At 36.5% G+C, this 20,397-nt stretch overlaps 1 protein-coding gene and 1 long non-coding RNA gene across 3 annotated transcripts in view; one reads left to right on the top strand and one right to left on the bottom strand.

The window, feature by feature from the left end:
• Positions 1-20,397, bottom strand: part of prss12 (serine protease 12) — a 70,893-nt gene that overhangs the window by 32,949 nt on the left and 17,547 nt on the right. For both annotated transcript variants that reach the window (XR_015476534.1, XM_087237106.1), the window contains exons 5-8: positions 19,658-19,836; positions 18,076-18,217; positions 17,148-17,344; positions 2,408-2,549 (exon numbers count right to left, since the gene is read on the bottom strand). Coding sequence is in view for 1 of the 2 variants with exons in the window: in XM_087237106.1 (XP_087093232.1) it covers positions 2,408-2,549; positions 17,148-17,344; positions 18,076-18,217; positions 19,658-19,836 (660 nt within the window). In the remaining variant the exon portion in view is untranslated. The remainder of the gene's footprint in view (positions 1-2,407; positions 2,550-17,147; positions 17,345-18,075; positions 18,218-19,657; positions 19,837-20,397) is intronic.
• Positions 7,824-17,344, top strand: LOC147846798 (uncharacterized). The gene is made up of 3 exons (XR_015476542.1): positions 7,824-10,821; positions 11,817-13,206; positions 14,423-17,344. It is a non-coding gene; the product is annotated as an uncharacterized LOC147846798 (long non-coding RNA).

Here is a 20,397-nt window from a genome sequence, read left to right as displayed (position 1 = left end):
ACTACAAAAGTGATTTGATTTAAGTTTAATGATAATCCTGAAGTATAGCAAGGTACATTTACTAAGCTCAATACTTCAAGAACGTTAGCTAAAACAATGACACAATGAAAGATCTGTTTGCGTTCTGGGTGTATTCACTCAAGAGGAACATATATCGTAGCACACACACACATACAATGACAAGCACAGCATATCTAACATAACACAAGTGAGAAACATCGCCAGCTCCAGCTGAGAGAACTGAGCTCATCAGATATAAGCATCAGTTACAGTGTCATAACCTGACCTCTGACCCCCCTTAGGAGGTGAGGATAAGGGAAGGTGTTGATCACATTAGCGTGTGTAAATCTGACAGTCTTCTCCGTGTTGTAATCTGAGCTCAACAATAACCATTCAGAACGGAACTAATAAAAATCATTTTTACTTCCAAAAAAAAAAGAAGCAAACTGAAATAGATCTGGACCTAGCTCAAATAGAGCTTTGCAATATATAGCAGCAATCATGAGTTTGATCCCACACTTGGCCATAGGTTATAATAACCTACTTAAAAAAAACAACTCATGTAGTCATTTTTAAAGGTGGATATTTCTGTAAATACGTGTGGCAAAAAAAAACAGTTGAAGGGTTGACATTAGCTGAGTTTCCATTACCCTGTGTCAATGTGCATTTTGAAGTATCAGATGAGAAATGAGTGATGCAAATGAAAAACTATTGTTTACTGTTGGTTACTAGAATACCAATACTACAGTCAGCCACTCTAACAACTTGATGGACACAGGATTTTTTTTTCAGATTTGCTTTACATTGAGATGAAAACAAGGAAGACTATGTTGCCTTGTGTTTCAATATCTTTAAAGGGCACCTATGATGAAAATCAACTTTTGTAAGCTGTTTGGACAGAACTGTGTGTAGGTAGTGTGTCCACAGTCATATTGGAGTGATATAAAAGCAAAAAACAAAATAATTTCTTGACATTAAAACAGGATCCAAATCCCAGTAAATTTTAGGCTCACCGCAAAGTGACACAGGAGTGCGGTTTTCCACTCCCACCAAACTGATTGACAGACTCCATTTTGTTCCATTTCTATAATAACATGTATACATATGTCCACAGAAAAAAAAATTGCAAATAAACTTGGATTAAAACACTTGTTCCATCTCTTTGTGATTTTTATAAGTTTTAAAACTTTTTTAAAATAATCCATGTTTGTAATGAAGACATTAAAATCAATATCCTTATCTGCTATAATCACCACGGCTGCATGGTGTCAGTAAACGCTAATATGTCTGTGTGTGTGTACTGCAAATGACATTTGTGTGTGACTCATCATCATTTCAGAAAGGCTTGAATAAACTCCACCACAAATACATCAAATAGAATTACTTGGTATTTTTACTAGTGACCTTATTTCAGCTTCATCCATGTCTGTTTCCATCACTGACTGCTGTTTATCTGACGTAACACATGATGAGAAGCAGACATGCACGTGAAATGGTGGGCGGTGAGAAGCCACTCATTTTCATTTAAAGCCACAGGCTACAAAAACAGCTACAATTCACGCAGACACCAAAATGGACAGATTCTGGAGGCTATAATAAATAATCTGATTAATCTTTATGAGTGTGTGTGTGTGAATGTTTCCCAGATGGGTTGCGGCTGGAAGGGCATCCGCTGCGTAAAAAAAAAGTTGCTGGATAAGTTGGCGGTTCATTCCGCTGTGGTGACCCCGGATTAATAAAGGGACTAAGCCGACAAGAAAATGAATGAATGAATAAAATTAAATTATCATTCACTCATTAATTTTCTTGTCGGCTTAGTCCCTTTATTAATCCGGGGTCGCCACAGCGGAATGAACCGCCAACTTATCCAGGAAGTTTTTACGCAGCGGATGCCTTTCCAGCCGCAACCCATCTCTGCGAAACAACCACACACACACACACACACACACACATTCACACACACACACTCCAACACTACAGACAATTTAGCCTACCCAATTCACCTGTACCGCATGTCTTTGGACTGTGGGGGAAACTGGAGCACCCGGAGGAAACCCACGCGAACGCAGGGAGAACATGCAAACTCCACACAGAAACACCAACACCAACAGCCGAGGCTCGAACCAGCGACCTTCTTGCAGTGAGGTGACAGCACTACCTACTGCGCCACTGCTTCGCCCCAAAATTAAATTATATTAATAATTATTATGTTATGTTATATTATATTATATTATATTATATTATATTATATTATATTATATTATATTATATTATATTATATTATATTATATTATATTATCTTTGTTTTACCAGCTTTACATCTTTGAGTGAAATACAATTAGAAACTGTCTAATTATAATGAAATGGCAGAACATTTAATGCTCATTAGGTGAAATACTGGAGTCACCTGTAACCCAGCTGTCTGCACACCACTTCTGCGTCCCGATCCGTCCATCCATCATCGCACACCGTCCCCCACTGGCCACCCACCAGGATCTCTACACGCCCCTCTCTCTCATTCTCTCCGCCCACCAGCCTCACAGGTAAACCTGAAGGACAGGGAAAGCAAAATAAATGACATTTATCTTTGGTATTGTGAGGGCTAATGCAAAAACAGTATGTGCCTTATATGTTCTAAATGTTTCACACAAAAATTAAATTCTGCCATATCAAAACTGCACTGTAAAACATCCAATGTGCAAATTGTCAACTCAGATTAAAAATGTAAGTTAGGTGGACATATTTTTGAATTTAGCTGAGTTGAATAACAATAATAAAAATTATTTAACTGCTTGTTTGGAACAGTTTGTTCAATGAAAAAAAAATCCAGTTGAGGAGACTTTGAATTTTGATTTTTTAACTTGAGCATATACCACTGTAAAAATAAAAAGTTGAGTTAAATTACAATTTTAAAGCAATCGACTGCGAAGAAATTTTGAGTTTATTTAGCTTCAATGGTTGTTGTAAGTTGTGCCAAATTATTCCATAAAGTATACTTGACTTAAACCAGCCTTTTCAGTCAACTTAAAAAAAAAATATTTGCCACAATTTCAACCACTAAACTCAAATTTCTTTGCAGCCAGTTGCTTTCAAATTTTAAGTTTACTCAACTTTATTTTTTACAGAGTGTATATTTATGTTCCATTGACTTCCATAGTAAAAGCAAACAGACACATTTCTCAAAAAATCTTGTATGTTTCACAGAACAATGTGTAAGCAACTGTGAGAAATGAAGATGGCAAATGAAACTAATAATGAGAATAATAGACTACATACATAAGAATTATTAGCCCCCCTTTGATTTTTTTTCTTTTGTAAATAATTCCCAAATTATGTTTAACAGATTCAGGAAATTTTAACAGTGTGTCTGATAATATTTTTTCCTCTGGAGAAAGTCTTATATGTTTTATTTTGGCTAGAATAAAATCAGTTATTAATTTTTTAACAACATTTTAAGGTCAAAACCATTAGCCCCTTTACGCAATTTTTTTTTCCGATAGTCTACAGAACAAACCATCATTATACAATAGTTTGCCTAATTACCCTAACTTGCTTAATTAAACTAATTACCATAGTTAAGCCTTTAAACGTCACTTTAAGCTGTATAAAAGTGTCTTGAAAAATTTATAGTCAAATATTATTTACTGTCATCATGGAAAATATAACATAAATCAGTTATTAGAGGTGAGTTATTAAAACTATTATGTTCAGAAATGTGTTGAAAAAATCTGCTCTCTGTTAAACAGAAATTGGGGAAAAATAAACAGGGGGGCTAATAATTCTGACTTCAACTGTATATATACACCATCCATTAATTTGACTAATATTAAAAAGAGAGTCTCAATGGTTAAACAAACGTGTTAATTCAATCACTAACAACAGTTGCAGAAAATATACTACACTGCAATTACATATATTTTCCTGAGGTTAAAGGTTTTTGAGTAATCTCACAAGCTCTAAGTGGCTACCTGGGGAAATAATTTGTTTGATATAGTTTATTGAAGCTAAATTGGGTCTGAAGTGTCTAAAATGGTCCTCCTGAGACTTTTATGAGGCTTTTATGACTTCACTAAATTTTCTTTCATCTACCAATAAAATCAATATCACTAAAATGTTATACCCCAAAGTAGTACAATTTCTGATCGAACCTGGAAAGGTAGACTTCGAGTTTGGTATGGTTTAAGATGATTAAATGAGGAAAGAGGTGGTCTGAATGTGGAAGTTGTGTAATATTCCATTTCTGTTTTATATCATCCAAAACTTGTCATTTAATTTTTGTTATCTAGTTTGAATGTTATTTATTCTTCTAGTTTAAGCACTGCTTTAATGTGCTTTTGAGTGTTCAAACTGTGGATGAAGATAACTTTGTGTTGATCAAAATGATGAAAGTGTACAATGAAAAACTTAACGTAATAAAACATCAATGCAATGCCAAACACACAAATGTGACAGATGTAACCTGGTCTTATGCATACCAAATTTTGGATTTAAAGAGATGTTTCATTTAGTTTCATTTGGTTGTTGCTAGATCAGATCCGGTCATGTTAACAAGAATAGTAAAGTTAACAAGAACTATTTATATTCTTTAATACATTTCCCATTTATTGTATTTTATTAACGTCTACCCCTACCCCAAGCCTAAACCCAACCATCACAGTAATGTAAAACAATAGTTGTACATGTTATTTTTATGTTATTTATTAAATTACCCATTAAATTGTATTGTATTAAGGCCTACCTCCATGCCAACCCTAAACCCAACCGTCACAATAATGTAATAATATTTATTATTAGTAGCCTATACAGTAGGGGTGTAACGATTTATCGTTGTACGATTTATTGCGATGCAAAAATGTATCAATATGCATCGTGGCGTTATGACGATTTGATTACGATATGAAGTCCGTTTTCTCTTATTAGTTGAGCTGTTTGCACGTGAGCTACGTTCCACCTGCTGTCGCACGTGAGTTCAGATTGCAGCAGCAGTAATGTTAGCAGACCAAGATGAGTGGAGCTGAAATAGAGGATGGCCCATCCTCTCAAAATCAGACGTCTGTCAACATTTTGGTTGTACAGTCATTGCTTTAGACTCGTCCGCTTTTTGACACACATACTGGGTCAAACATCCTAAGTTATAAAGTCTTCACAGTGATTTACATACTTTGCACAGCGACATGGATACCTCCTAATGGTGTTGAAAGAGTCACATACTGTATTTATAAGGTACAATTCACCCTAAAACATCATTTAATGATGTATTGGCGGCCGCAAAATCACACATGACGTGAGCTGACCGTGAGCTGTTACTACAGAGGGCGGATAATAGACGCGCGCGTATGGCAAGCCGTTTTAGCATTTAAACCTTTGTTCTGACTATCCATAAATATATTTAGAGATAATTCATTTCACTGTCATTTCAATAATATTTTTTGAGAAGTTTTTAAATTGTTTTATTTTTCAGAGACAGGCCTGTTTAATTTATTTTCTTAAAGAAGGATCAGTTTAACAAGTTGAAACAAAAGAAATACATAAAAAAATAGTTTACTTGGTAAAATTTGCATTTCAGTTAAATTTTCATTTTTTATTCCAAATATCGTGATACATATCGAATCGTGAACATTATATCATAATACACATCGTATCGTGAGCTGAGTGTATCGTTACACCCCTAATATACAGTGTTACAAAAATGATGCAATATGGATGTGCGTATCCACAGCTGCATCCTATCTAGACATTACCATTTTCTACCATTTTCTAGTCATTTCAAACCTGCATGATTTTCTTTTTTCTGTGCAGCACAAAAAATAAGATGCAAAAACATTTTATGTTTGGAAGATTTATGTATTTAAAATGAAATAAAGGAAGTAAAACTTACTGAAATGATTTTAGAGAATAAAGGAAATAAGGAAGGCTATAGAAAGACAATTTACATCCACATATACGTGTGTGCGTAACACAGTACGATGCATAAAAAAACACCTGGTGCCGGAGGGACAGTTTTAGGTTTCCACTCACAGAACACCTGTCTCCACTTACACATAACACACAGACGCACAGACACACACAATCATTCATCAGCCACAGGCCCGTCAGCAATATCAGCGGCACTCTCGGTGCAAAGACAAAGAAAACATGACTTTACTGACTATAAATTTATTCATTTAGCAGCATACTTCTTTTTATATTTAAAACTGATAATGGCAATTAATGTACATCCAGATTGGCCAAGTCATTTATGCATGCTCATGACCACATATTTGTGCATTAATGTGCCAAGAATAAACTGCCAATAGCCTTAGCTTATTTCAGATTTACAATCTGATTATTATTACAACCAATTGAGCGAATTTTCAGTAATGCAGTTCATAGATTATCCCTCTACTACATATTCTATACATTCACAGAACAGCTTCATGAACATCTGCAATCCAAATCATTGCTTCAAAGCATGAAGTCCGTTTCTCACAGTCATGTCTCGTTTGTCAGCAGTTATTTGAGTACTTTTTTATTAAATTAAATTTGCGTCATAAAGCCTTCTGCACCAGTGGCACACATGTACACTCACATATGATAGCAATCGGCCGCTGAAATGGTTTTTTCATATGGTCTTTTCATCAGCTCTGTCTATGAGATGACATGAAAAACACTCCTAAAACCACACAGGAACACTCAGACGCTTTTATTTATTTGGATTCACTGTCCAAATACTGTGTTTCTGCTGCGTGCATATTGAGAGAGAGAACTTGAGTGTTTGTATATATATACTGGTCATCTGTCATCCACGTATAAGGTTTTCTGGCGTGCGAGTTAGTAAGAGAAACAGGCAGAGTTACAGATGTAGAGTAATAATTCATACAAATAGAATGACAATAGCAATATGAGATTTTTTGTCTGTCAATCAGATGTGACATTAAACATCTGAGGGGTGTGTTGATTTCTGCAGAAGGCATTTAAACGTGATCGAATGTGTTAGACTGAGCTGAGAGTATACTGAGATGAATGACTTTGTAAAGGACGGGTGTTTTGGAAATCGGTGGAAATACAGTTTTGCGGGCAGAGTTTCCATGTGGACCCTTATGGATTCCATGTGGCTCCGAGGCAAATAGGAACTCAATTTAATTTCATTCAGCAAGAAGGAAACATTATTCAAGCTCTGAGAGTTTCCCATAGAGCCAGACTCACCGCATTTTCATAAAGCCATCAATTTGACAGACGAAGGCCAGTGGGTGGTTGTGTGTATGTGTGCATATGTGTCCATGTACGTGCGTGTGTGTATTTTGTGTGTAGGATGAATTCCAGAAGCTATTCAGCAGGCAACACTTAGGGTAAAAATATAACAAATATATTGCAAAACATTTCCCCCAGATGGTAGTTAAACCTGACAAAAATGTTTAAATGCATCCTAGTGACTTAAATGCTAATCCTAATGCATAGTTTTGTGTGTGTGTCATTTCAAAAAGGACTCTTTATATGTAAGTCTAGTTTAGAAAAAAATAAGTTAGGAGTGGCACCCAGGTTTCTGAAATACTCAGACCAGTCCATCTGGCACCAACCACCATGCCACGTTCAGAGTCACTTAAATCACCTTTCTTTCCCATTCTGATGCTCGGTTTAAACTACAGCAGATTGTCTTGACCGTGTCTACATGCCTAAATGCATTGAGTTGCTGCCATATGATTGGCTGATTAGAAATTTGCGTTTTTGAGCAGTTGGACCTAATAAAGTGGCCCGTGAGTGTATATACTCAGTACATATATTCTCTAAATTTATTCAGTGTCACTCCAAAGAGGCATAAGGTCTGTTTATCTGTATGTTTTGTTAGTTTAGCATGTATATAGTGAAATTTTCAGTGTGCATTTGTAATACAGCTACAGACACATGTAAACTGTTAAATCAGTGTTTAATGCAAATGTATGCATGTGTGTCCTAAATTTCCTAAATTGAGGTCTCCTTCGTCTGATTTAGAGTTATCCTAAAATTAGTAAAACCATTTATGTATTTAAGTTATAAGAGTGTTACATATATTCTATATTATAGTACAGTGTAAAACTCTTAAATGAGGTATTTAAAAATGAGCAGTAAAAATATTTAAAGAACATTTTCAGTTCCTCCCGGTTTTGGTGTTAATCTGGCACCTGCTTGTAATTGTATGAAACTGTTCAACAGACTGGTTAATAGACAAGTCGTTTAAGGGTTTGCTAAATAATTGCAAAGTCTTATATTTTCAGTAGTTTACTATTCTTGCCGACACATAATTTTACATATTACTTATGATCTAAATAAACAATGCATACCTAATGTTTGGTCTTTTTTGGAAAAGCTTTATTCCATATTTTAATTAGACTGTTTTATTCAATTTAAAGTTAGAAAAATTTGTATAAATAAATGTACACAATATTTAATTAAATTACTCTTAAAATAAAACAAATATGTTTTAGTCAACTAAATATAGAATAGATTTAGTCGACTAAAACTAGACTAAAACTAAAATGATTCAGAAGACTAAAACTAAAATGGAATTTTAGTCAAATGACTAAGACTAAAACTACAACAAAATTTGCCGTCAAAATTAACACTGTATTTGTAATTACCTTGATTATCTGACAAATCCTATTTAACTGCAATCTCTGTATAATGTTGAAATGGGTGCTTGATGAGAATACTAAGAACTACTTTAGCCTTTCATTTATACACACAGAAAACCACACTCATTTGATTCCCAGTGAGTAAAATGAATTAAACAGGGAAATCTCATCTGTAGCGAGTCTCTTGAAAACATTGACTGCTCTGTCCAAAGTCAATAAAGTTAAATCTGCCAGAAGGTCCAGGAAAGAGACCTCAGCAGGGCATTAACACAAATGATAGTTTCTAGTGTGTGTGCGTGTGATTGTAGAAGTGACACACTCCTCACCGTTTCCCAGTTCCAGTGTTGTCACTCATTCTGTTATTCACACTCTGACTGGCCATCTGCCCATTTGGATCTATTACACACACATTCATTCTCTTTCTCTGTCTGCTGAATTTTACAAAAGAGTTCTGGGATAGAGGGGAAATAGAAGAAAACAAAGCGAGGAAGAGAAAAGCAGCAGAAAAATGTGAGGGTAATGTTATTTCAGGACATTTCATTCAGTGAAACACATGAATGGAGGACCCCACTATAAAATAAGAATTCAGTTAGTTTGAACGTTAAATTAACTGATATTAAAGTAGAAAAGTTTTAGACTTGCATCCCTATATATCTGTCAGTTTATTATTTTGTGAAAATTAAAAACTAAGGGCTCTAGTTTAACGATCTACTTGCAAAACGTTTGCTATTTTAAGGACAGAAAAATACGTTTTGCGCCCTGGCGCATGGACTAACAGGCTTGTGCTTATTCTCTTAATGAGTTATGGGTGCATTTTGACCATAACATGCATTAAACCAATCTAAGCCTTACCTCTGATACTTTTTAAGAGTCAGTTGTACCATACCATGCCTCTTTACTTTCTCTTTTCTTTACTTTTTCTCTTTACTTTACTGCTTTATTTTTGTGCAAAACGTGTTGGAAAACTGTGTTGTACGCACTCCACTGAACACATCTATTAGCCCACATATTTAGCTTAGTCTGTTAAGCGTAAAGATTTGTTTCAAAACTATTTCTAATTTCAACTCTAACTTCCAACAAGCATATAAATGAACAATAATAACAATAATAAGTGTGGTCTAAAAAATGGGTTACATCCAAACACACGTTTTAAGTTTTTTTTCATATGTAAAGATATTTGTGTATTGCTGTACATCCAATGTGTACGTGTTTTGGATCTGCATAGGCGCATAACTAACAAGCTCTGCGCTAGATTTAGACCAGAGCTGCTTCTCAAATGGCACACTATACACTATGCACTCATGCACTCATGCACTATGTACTTATGCACTTACACACTTAACAGCAGACTATATGTATGTAGTGTCATCCCAAATGGAGCACAAATGTTTTTTAGTAAGCGAAAATTCAAACCGTTTTCCTGATGACGTTTGACGGTTGCCAAATCAGTGAAATAAATGAGCAAACTATCAAATAATACCTGCCATGAGTGTAACCGCATTCACCATCGGGTGGCGCTATAATCACTCTCGTAGGAGAATTTTGCTTTCACCCTCCAAAATAAATAAAGTTATCCCGAAAGCTCTGCCCCTTCTGCTACATGAGTGCGTGAAGTGTCCATCATTACACATTTGTGCATCATCCGGGTAATTAAAGTGAACTTCATATTTTTAGAGGTTTCAGTATTACCCCACTACTTACATTATTTATACTAAAAAATGGCTAAGAACAGTGCACAAGTATGCAATTTGGTACGCAGCTAAAGTTTTAGTTGGTCAAAGGTGTGGTCTATTTCAGTTCCTCAATATAGCAACATGGCAACAATGTGGCTTAACACACCTCCTTTTTAGATCTTTTTAGGGGTGTAGCAGAATGTAATTTTAAGACTTGGTTGTGTTTATAAGATGCAAAGCAATGTGTGCTCATGTTTCACTTGAAGGAAATCATGGTATTTTTTCATATATTTCACTTTGATTATTTACAGCTACTCTGCTAACATGAAAACGACTGATATATTTCCTAGTTCCTCTGAAAGGCCCGCCCTCAAGTGACTCTGATTGGTCATCATCATAATGTGCTGCAATTCATGGATCGGCTCCACGTCACGCCCGTACAAGCACAAGCTTTTCTGCTGTGTAAACAGTCCTCCTGAAAACAAAACCTCCTGCCTGCTCTAAAATAAAATCTGACATGTGTCTGTACCGTGTGAAAATGGGGTGCGGCTCCTTTAAAGGTTCAGGACACCCTGGAGAACTTTTTTTTTATATTAACAGATTTGTGTGTGTTGAGCATCAGTTAAGACGATGTTAGCACCTGTCAGCTTTAATTGTGGGGAAAACTGGATAATTTTAAGTTTTTGTCAGCTAATTTCAGCTTCCGGGTTTAAAATGATTTTTGGGGCGGGATCAAAATCGGCGACGTATGACGCGTCGGTTTCTCATTATTATTCAAAGCGGAGTTTTCTTATCCTATGAGAAGAGCCGGCTGCTTAATTATTCATGAGACCTGCCAGACCTACCAGAGTCAAGCCCGAGCTGTGAGACACGTCACGGACCCACAGCACGGGCACACAGTATTTAGCCGTTCATGAAGGCTCATATGCGTTTGTTTCCATGATCCACGCGGTTTGTTGCATGTTTTTCCCCGCGATCTTGTCAGGGCCGATCATACAGCAAAGCTGTGTGTGTGTGCTGCTAGCATTTTTGTCGGGAGAGCAGCACGAGAATTAGAGAATGGCGGACGCTGTCTTTCATCAGGAGTTCATTCACATTCAGACACATCGCCGTGCTGCTGTGTTTGCCTAAATCCTCCAGATTACCAGCAGGGCTAACGGTTAAAATAGACAGGTCAGGAGACCTGCTGCACTGAGTCTGCTGGATACGGGGATTGAGGGAGAAGTCCTCATTTATAGGGTTTACATGAACACACTTACTTTATAATGATATAAATTGTGGTTATGTGTATATGAAATTACGAATAACAAATGTAGCTGGGCATTAAATCACTGTTCATTTCTTTGCATTTTAACTTTGTAAACTATAAACTCATGCGTCTCCTCACGGTTTGTCTCATTTTGTGAGCTAGCTTCGTTCGCTCCCCTTCTACCCTGCTGGCCACGCCCACTCCTGCCCGATGCTCGCGGAGCTCCACGCCCATTAATCATGCATCTTTTGAAAAAATTCTGAAGTAGACTTTAACCGAAAGTGGGGGGTGTCATGGCCCTTTAAGAGAGATCCCCAGTGTGTGTCTATGTGTGTGTGTGAATGTGTAAACTTTCTGTAACAAGCGCATATACGCAGGAATTTATTTTTCTTTTTCTCTGATGCTTGGATTAAGTTATTTTCTGTAATATATCGTGATAGAAGAATAAAGCACAAGATATGGAATGTGACCTGTTTGGCCTTGATAGGTTAGGTGAGCTCTCCTGTATTTTTTTTTTAACTCGACGCGACGTTACACGACGTCTTTCATATATTTCCGGAATATGCAGGTCTAAGTAATATGAATCATTCACATATCTTTTGCGACTTCATTATCTGAGTAAAATGTAAAATGCATGGAACAACTGCCTAAAGAGAATCAATCCAGTCGCGCACACACATAGAGAGATGATGCATGTGCTGGTGAAATGTGTGTGTGTGTTTACAGCAGTTTGACTGATAAATATGAATTTGTAGCTAAATCGTTTGCGTTGCAAAACAGCGTGTCCTGTTGTTTACATCTTTGCTAAAGCATACCGTTAACGCTAGACACTGTACATGTCATGATCAAATTTAACAAATAAAAACACTTACAGGTTGTAGTTCACAGCTTCTGCTTTGAGGAGATTTTAACCAAATCCAGCACTGAACTGGGAAAGATTTGACATGTTTTGTCAAATCATGCTTCCTATGTATTTTATAATTCTCTGGAACATAATTAATATTAAACTGTAAGCACTTCTGTCTTTGTGTCGTGTCCTTTAGAAGCCCAAATACAGAAACAGACGAAGCTCTGTGGAAACAGCAGTGTTTGGACCCATTTTACCTCTATCTCTGCTATAATGTTACATCGCCTCTGGCCATGGCCCTTAGCTGCGCAGTGTATGTGCGCAGTAAAAGAACCTTTGTGATCTCACAAGGGCCGGTATATTTTGTAGTCCCCAAAATTCGTTCATTGTAGGCTTTGCTAAGCTAACTCTGTATAACCAAGGTCTCCCTTTGCATTGAACTTTGAGCTTTTTACATTCAGAGATGTTGTTTATGTTCACACAACTACATTACACATTAGCTAAAGTTTAAAATATGATATCGTAGTGGACCACCCCTTTAAACAATGTGGCGCAAAATGTGAAAATTAGGGTTTCGCTGATCTGAAAATAGCAACAAATCGCTCCAAACACGTTTTGCGCCTTATTGAACTGGTGTATGATAGGACCCTAAAACAAAAAATATAAAACTAAAATATCTATTACTTTTACATTATGCACTGTATTAATATTTTCTAAATTTCATGAATTTACTTACAAAATGTATACATTTATATTATTATTACAGTATTACAGTATTATATTTTTTAAATGTTTTTACTAAATGGCATTGTTTCATTTTAATTGCTTATATTTATATTATGTTAAAGGGCCATGAAACCCCCTCGTTTCAGCAGGGTGTTTCCACACCTCTACTTCGGAAAAAGTCAGAAAAGCGGGCGTGTCCAGCTCTGTTTAGGGGGGAGTGTCGGAGGAACTAAAGTGGGATGGTGTGGGAGTGTCTATTTGGGCACGCGCGAGTTTCAGTCAAAATACTCACACGAGAAAGTGATGGTGTATTTTTTACAGTCATTGTGTTTAACCTACATGGACATCTGTAGTTGAATTATTTGCCAGATTATTAAATGTTGGACTTTAACTGCAGTTTGGCTCTTTCATTCAGGGAATTCATTCATGCCCCTCGCGACAAACGCGATATTTGATTCGAGGATCTGCCCTAAGCGTGTATTTTTCATGCAATGTTTGATACCGCACGGCGAATGAGAGAAAAAAAAGCTCCGCAATTCCCGGAAACTTAGATGCACTCGGCAAGTAGCGTCAGAAAGCCGCGTGTGTTATTCCGGTCACAAAATGCGGTGCTAACAAGTTTGCACTCAGTGCAATAGTTAACTTAATTCAATACGAACAAACTGAATAAACAAAGAGCACTGGTCGCTCACTTACCAAATCTGTAGAGACAGGACAATCACCAGCAACTAGAGCCGCGTCTTTATGAAGAGAATACTACAAGCAAATCCGGATTTCAGCGTTTGCAGATGAGAACAGCTCTCAGGTAAACAATAATCCTCCTTGGACACGTAAATTATTGTTGTCACGCGTCGCGTACACTGTTAATCCACACGTGAGTCTGAGCTCTCACAGAGAGAAAATGAAAACGAAACTTAATGGCAGCAAACTATAAAAGCAACACTCCACGCTTGTTTTGCCAACACAACGTGGCGTCTCTGGTGTAAACAGTGACACTAATGAATATTAATGAAGTTGCAGAATAGAGCGCGCTGATTGGTTTGAACCAAGTCTTACTCATGCATTAATGCATCACACTGTAAGACGTAATAAGACTCACTCTGGCACAGACGTCCAGTCTGCACGCTGGAATACAACGCTATTATGTCATGACCGTGACGCAGCTTCAAAAATTCGTTTCAAACAGGAAGTACGAATTTGCTTGAAATAACGCAAAAACAACCAATTTACACTTTTTAGTGAAATATAGGTGTCCTAATAGTGTTTTTAGCAGTGTGGGACACATATACCACTGTCAACAGCTCAAAAAATGTGTTTTGGTGTTTCGTGACCCTTTAAGGCCCAATCCCAATTCTAGTTTTGTACTCTTACCCCTTTTCCTTCCGCTTCTCCTTGGCCCTTGAAACAGATTGTGAAGCAGAAGGGCTTCAAAATTTACGCCTACAAAATGGGACAGCACTACAACACCTGCACACGTCATGTGTCATCGCGATCTCTTGCTTCATATGAGATCAGACGATGGTGAGGATGGGTATTCGAGTGTCATCAAGAGACAGAATGTTGTGGGACTGCTGTACAGGAGTTATTATTATGGATTACAGATATTTAGCGGTTTTTATTTTAGCGTGTTTTTTAAAGCATGACAGTAAAACACAAACGTGGTTATGAATATATTAAAACATAAGCTTGTTTGTTGTAAAAATTCAAATTAATGACAAAAAATACTAATTTGTGCTGCCGCTGTAGCTGGTGTATTCTGCTGGTGTAAAGCTATATAGCTGGTGTTTCCCCTTACGCCTTCAAGCTAAAGAGAATTGGGACACCCTTACCCTTTCACGTGAACTTGCAAAACAAGAGCTAGGGGTAAGGGGAAGGGCTAAGGAGTGAAGCTGGGATTTGGCCTCAACATAATTTCATTTAAACAGTCTAGTTCAGAGCTGAAATCATGAAAATGAAGGGAATATGGTCGTCTGGATGTATAGGAGTTTTTTCCATATGTACTGTGTGTAATTGTGTGTCTGTCTGGGTCAGGTAAAATCATCAGCTCTTTATAAAGCTTAGCAGGAGTCAGGCATGATAAGTTTAATGGCAGCTGTACTTGTTAAACGTCTGACTTCATGCCCTCTGACCATGAGCAGAACTGGTCTGTCGCATGTCTTGAGATGGTTAATACATCTTGCTGAACCAAAGCTCTTAATGAGCTTACCGAGAATTCTTTCTACTAAGAATCTGTCAGATCATTTCTCTCTGTGTGGATTTTGCTTACATATATATGCAGTAGTGTGTGTAATGTAACATTCAGCTTACAGACAGACCTTCTCAGGGATGGATATTCAGGTTTTATGACTGTGTAAAAGATGTGAATACACTATCCATTCTGCCACCTGGTTTACAGATGTGAAGACATCACCACGGCAACCAATTATGATAATCATAACTCCTCATAAGTCCACATAGAAAAGTATATTAGCTCATGTATCTGAAACACATGTGGTCTGTCTGAAATCACATACTTCCCTACTATATAATATGTGAAAAGCAGCATGTGAGCCAATTGGAATGTCTGAATTCACAGTAATTGAAAAATAGTAGGTGAGAAGTATCCAGATGACCTACTACTTCCAATGAGCAACCCAGACTCATTCTGAAAATGTAGCCCTATATACATTTCTGGAGAGTGCCAAATACGTCCCAGGACGTACATTTTTTGTTGTTTTTGTTTACGCACATATACCAGAGCCCGCTATGTACGCTTTTTGAGATCTTAAATTTGTCTCGCGAGTGCCATTCACGCCTGCTCTTCTCAAGTAAATGCACCAGAGGCCGCTGTCGACTGACTAACTGAAAGACTGACTGACTGACCGATCGACTGAACCACCCTCCTACTTCCCTAAACCCAACCAATAGTGTTTTAAAAATCACCAACTGACCAGCACTCACCCACTTCCTTAAATCCAAAAGCAATCTAGAAAAAGAAAAGCCCTCGCCTAATTTTTACCATGTTTTCAGATTTTACCTAATTCTCACCCTGTTATTTCCTTGTTTATTTTACTTTTTGGCTTCTATTTTTGTCTTAACCACTTTCTGGAACCGTTCTTCGCTAGACTGGAACCCCTTCAAACTACTCTCTGCGCCTCAAGCCTGCCGACATACATAGCAAGCCACTGGACAAAATTGTAACAGAGGAAAAGTCGTCCATATGGAGTTAAGGGACTATCAGTCAGCTGCTAGTGCGAAAAGGAATGGCATCGTACCACCTCGTAGCCTTCATTTTAAAGACGAAATGCAGCCATTTATACTTCTGGCTACATAATTTGCGATCTACAAAAATGTATATAGGGCTATGTTTTCAGTATGAGCCTATATTGCAAGTGAGATTCTGTATAGTTAAATAAAATATTTTTATTATATTCTCAAGTAAAAAAAAAACATATTAAGTATTATTCAACCTGACAAATTTGCCAATTCCTTTACATCATTATATATATGAATTGACATTGTATGTTAGTGTGACTGTAACTAATTAAGACTTTCAGTGGTAATACTGTACATCAATATGTTTATTACATTGTTATATGTCATAAATATAATGATGATGCCCATCGAAATAAGATTTTAAAAACTGAAACATTCATTTTCATGATAATTGAAATCAAATTACCTAAATAACATTCTCAAAGCTGTTATATTAACTCTTTTAAATGTTAGTTTTAGTTCTTATAATAATATCAAATACCGAAATACAAGTAAGTCTAATGTCAACTCTGTTCCTATAATAACTATTTAATGTCATAGTTATATCAAATATATTATCTTTACCTAGTCGGATAAAACTGTTTAGATGTAAAGATCAGAATCAACATGTTTTAAGAGTTAAAACAAAAGAAAGAATCATTTTCCACAAATTTTAAACAGTATCTGGTCATAGGTCATTCTTGTCATATTTATGGCTGTGAGATGCACAATGTTTCCCTCAGTGTTTGGATTGTTTCTGTTTCTCTAAGGGGGGAATGTATAAGGCTTTGTTAAAGTGTGTATGTTTGTGTTTGTGTCAGAGCTCTTACTGTTGGGTACTCCATGTCTGGAGCGTTGGGGGCTGCACACAATGGCTACATCCTGTCTGTGAGTGCAGTCATGTTTAAACCAACCCCTCCGGCTGCAGTGTGTGACCGTGGGCTCTTTTCCAGTACAGCGCACATCATCCAGAAGAACAGGACCTGCCGCTATCCCAAACCGCCCTGCTGATACACTCTCCCCTGACCTGTATCAACACAACACAATTAACAAAACCAATAATAAGCACATGATCTATTGAAAATTAATCTACAGATTAGAGTTTCAAACTGTTGAAAAATGTGTATTCTTGTGTCCACATTGTAAAAAGGTAAGTTAATTTCATTAATGAAAATGGCTCAAAAACAAAACAAAAGCTTAAAAGATCTGATACTCCAGTAACATAAATGGATGCTCATCTAATGAGTGAACAGCAAAATTTAGTTGATTATACCAAATATTATTGTTCATTAATTAAGTTTTATTAATTAGTTTATCAAAGTCTGCACAGGAAGTTTGGCCATAGGAGAAATGGTCATGCCCAACTGAGCCTGGCTTCTCTCGAGGTTTTTTTCCTTCACTTTTGTCAATTGGTCAAGTCTGCTCCTCGCCACTGTCGCCACTGGCTTGCTTGGTTGGGACTTGTGGAGCTGCACATCGATAGATTTGCTCTTCAGTGTTTGAATTTTCAGCAGTAAAAATGAAACCACACTGAACTGAACTTAACTGAGCTTCAACTCTGAAAACTGGACTAACACAGTTTTACTTTACTAGAACCTTTATGTTAAGCTACTTTGACACAATCTACATTGTAAAGGCGCTTTAGAAATAAACATGAATTGAATTAAACTAAGTTTTTTTCCTACTGTTTGTTTCTGACCTTATTCAGAAGTATTAAAAGCAAAGCAATCCAAGAGATTTTTTTTGTCTGTGCATTACCTGAAACCCAGCTGCCTGCAGACGACCTGTGTGTTAGTCTGTGTCCAGCCATCATCACACACAGTCCCCCACTGTCCTCTGTAATGGACCTCCAGTCTCCCTTCATAACCCTTTACACCCCCAACCAGACGCACTGCACCGTCTGAGGAAGAGAAACGAAATCTGTTTACACATGGTATACATCAGCGGACTACAGAGGTCATTTAAACACTGCCATTCAGTCACTTGCCTATACATGACATGAACTTCACATGCGATCGTGTTGCGTTAAAAACTAAATAGAACAGGGTCTATCGACAGTAAATATCATATACAAATGCACAATCAGTTTCTGATGTTCTCTGTGCACTTATGTCTGCTGATAAACAGACCAAATTGAAGAGAAAAAATATGTTTTGAGTTAACATGTCAGGTTCTAACAGTCAGGAACAACATCAGAAACAAGTGAACAGTTGTTGTTTTTTTTTCAATAACATGCTGGATCACATGAGAATAAAATATTAGTTTAAAGATATTTGACTGCAGATTGTTTTAAAAATGACCCACACGTAAAAAAAAACTATGTTTCAGAAAGACTGAGAATAGAAAATATTAACTTCTCCATATATATACTGTACACATTTGTTTCATTTTTCTTTTCTTTGTGTGTACCATTTTCACATCATTTTTAACTTAAGAAACTTATTAAAAATATTTTTTAAAAAGTTATAATATTGACATTTAGATGTATTTCACTTTACTATAAGTGCTTGTCGGTGTATTTAGAAATATATCACAATATACTATATGACAATAAATCTGATTGTGAAATGGCTTCTACTCAAGTCCTTAAAACAATATACTTAATATTAAGTACATTAAAACAAATAATACTTAAGCACACTTAAGTATAAAACATTACCATTGCGTTAGTTCTTCCAAACTATACAGCATCATGTCAGCAAAAAGCACGTCAACAAACACTGTTAGTGTTTTCAATAACAGAACTGAATGGAATTTGACATTTTTTTAATTGAACAAATTTCCCTCTGCTCCTAAACCTACACATACAGTTACCGTCAGAATAATAAGCCTCTCTTTCAATTTTTTTTTCTTTTATTAAATATTTTCCAAATATTGCTTAACAGAGCAAATTTTCACAGCATGTCTGAAATTTTTTCTTCTGGAGAAAGTCTTATTTGTTTTATTTCGGCTAGATTAAAAGCAGTTTTGGATTTTTTAAACACCATTTTAGGGACAAAATTATTATCCCCTTTAAGCTTTATATTTTTTCGATAGCCTACAGAACAAACCATCGCTATACAATAACTTGTCTAATTACCCTGACCTGCCTAGTTAACCTAATTAACCTAGTTAAGCCTTTAAATGTCACTATAAGCTGTATAGAAGTGTCTTTTATTATGTATGTTATTTACTGTCGTCATTTCAAAGAAAGGAGTTTTTAAAACTATTATGTTTAGAAATGTATTGAAAAAATCTGCTCTCCATTAAACAGAAATTGGGGAAAAAAATAAACAGGGGGGCTAATAATTCAGGGTGCTCCAACTGTAAATCATATAATGAGCCAGAAGTGTGTTTATACCTGTAAGTGGTACACAGGACACTCCAGCATCCTCTGTGTGGTCACAGTTATGCTCCCCCCAGGCAGTTTTTGGACACTGCTCTATTGAAAGCTCATTTCCGGTGCAGCTCACCTCATCCAAAAACACACGCCCAGAGCCTGCGCCGAAATACGCTCCCACCCAAGCCTTCGCAATGCCACTGTACACATAAATCACAAAATAATACAAAACACCAGCACGCTCATTATGAAATTCAAATCACTGATATTCCTCAAAGAATGCAAAACAATGAAATAATTCAGCTAAAGGTTAAAGCTGCCATCCCACTAGATGATTTTTCCAGCTGATTTACAGTCTTATGCTTCATTTATTTAGTCATTATGAAGTCAGAGGGAGTTGCTTGTCTCTCAGCAGGTCAGTGTGAAAAGCTGTAAAGACTTCCTGCTAAGCTCCTCTAGAAGATTCCAGCATAATGTTGCATATTATCATTTTAAATGAGCTAAATAAGATTCTACTCATGGAAAATAAATAAATTCAGGCTATAGCCTATCCAAGCATTAAATAATGTCAAGCTGTTTTACGCTTTTTTTTTCTAAGATGCTTTGGTCCATTTCTCAGATCAGAATTGTACTTTTCAAAACTACCTGTTCAGTCTTCAAGTCGTTGTATCACTTTTGCACATTAGAAAAGCATTTTCTCATTCCTTTGAACAAGTTGCAAATGCTTGCATGCATCCATGCAGATGATTATGCATTATTCT

Source organism: Danio rerio, chromosome 1 (assembly GCF_052040795.2).
Source record: "Danio rerio strain M-AB ecotype USA chromosome 1, GRCz13ab, whole genome shotgun sequence".
NCBI lineage: Eukaryota > Metazoa > Chordata > Actinopteri > Cypriniformes > Danionidae > Danio > Danio rerio.
The sequence above is the reverse complement of the archived record's forward strand: the minus strand, read 5'-3'. Positions and strand labels throughout refer to the sequence as shown.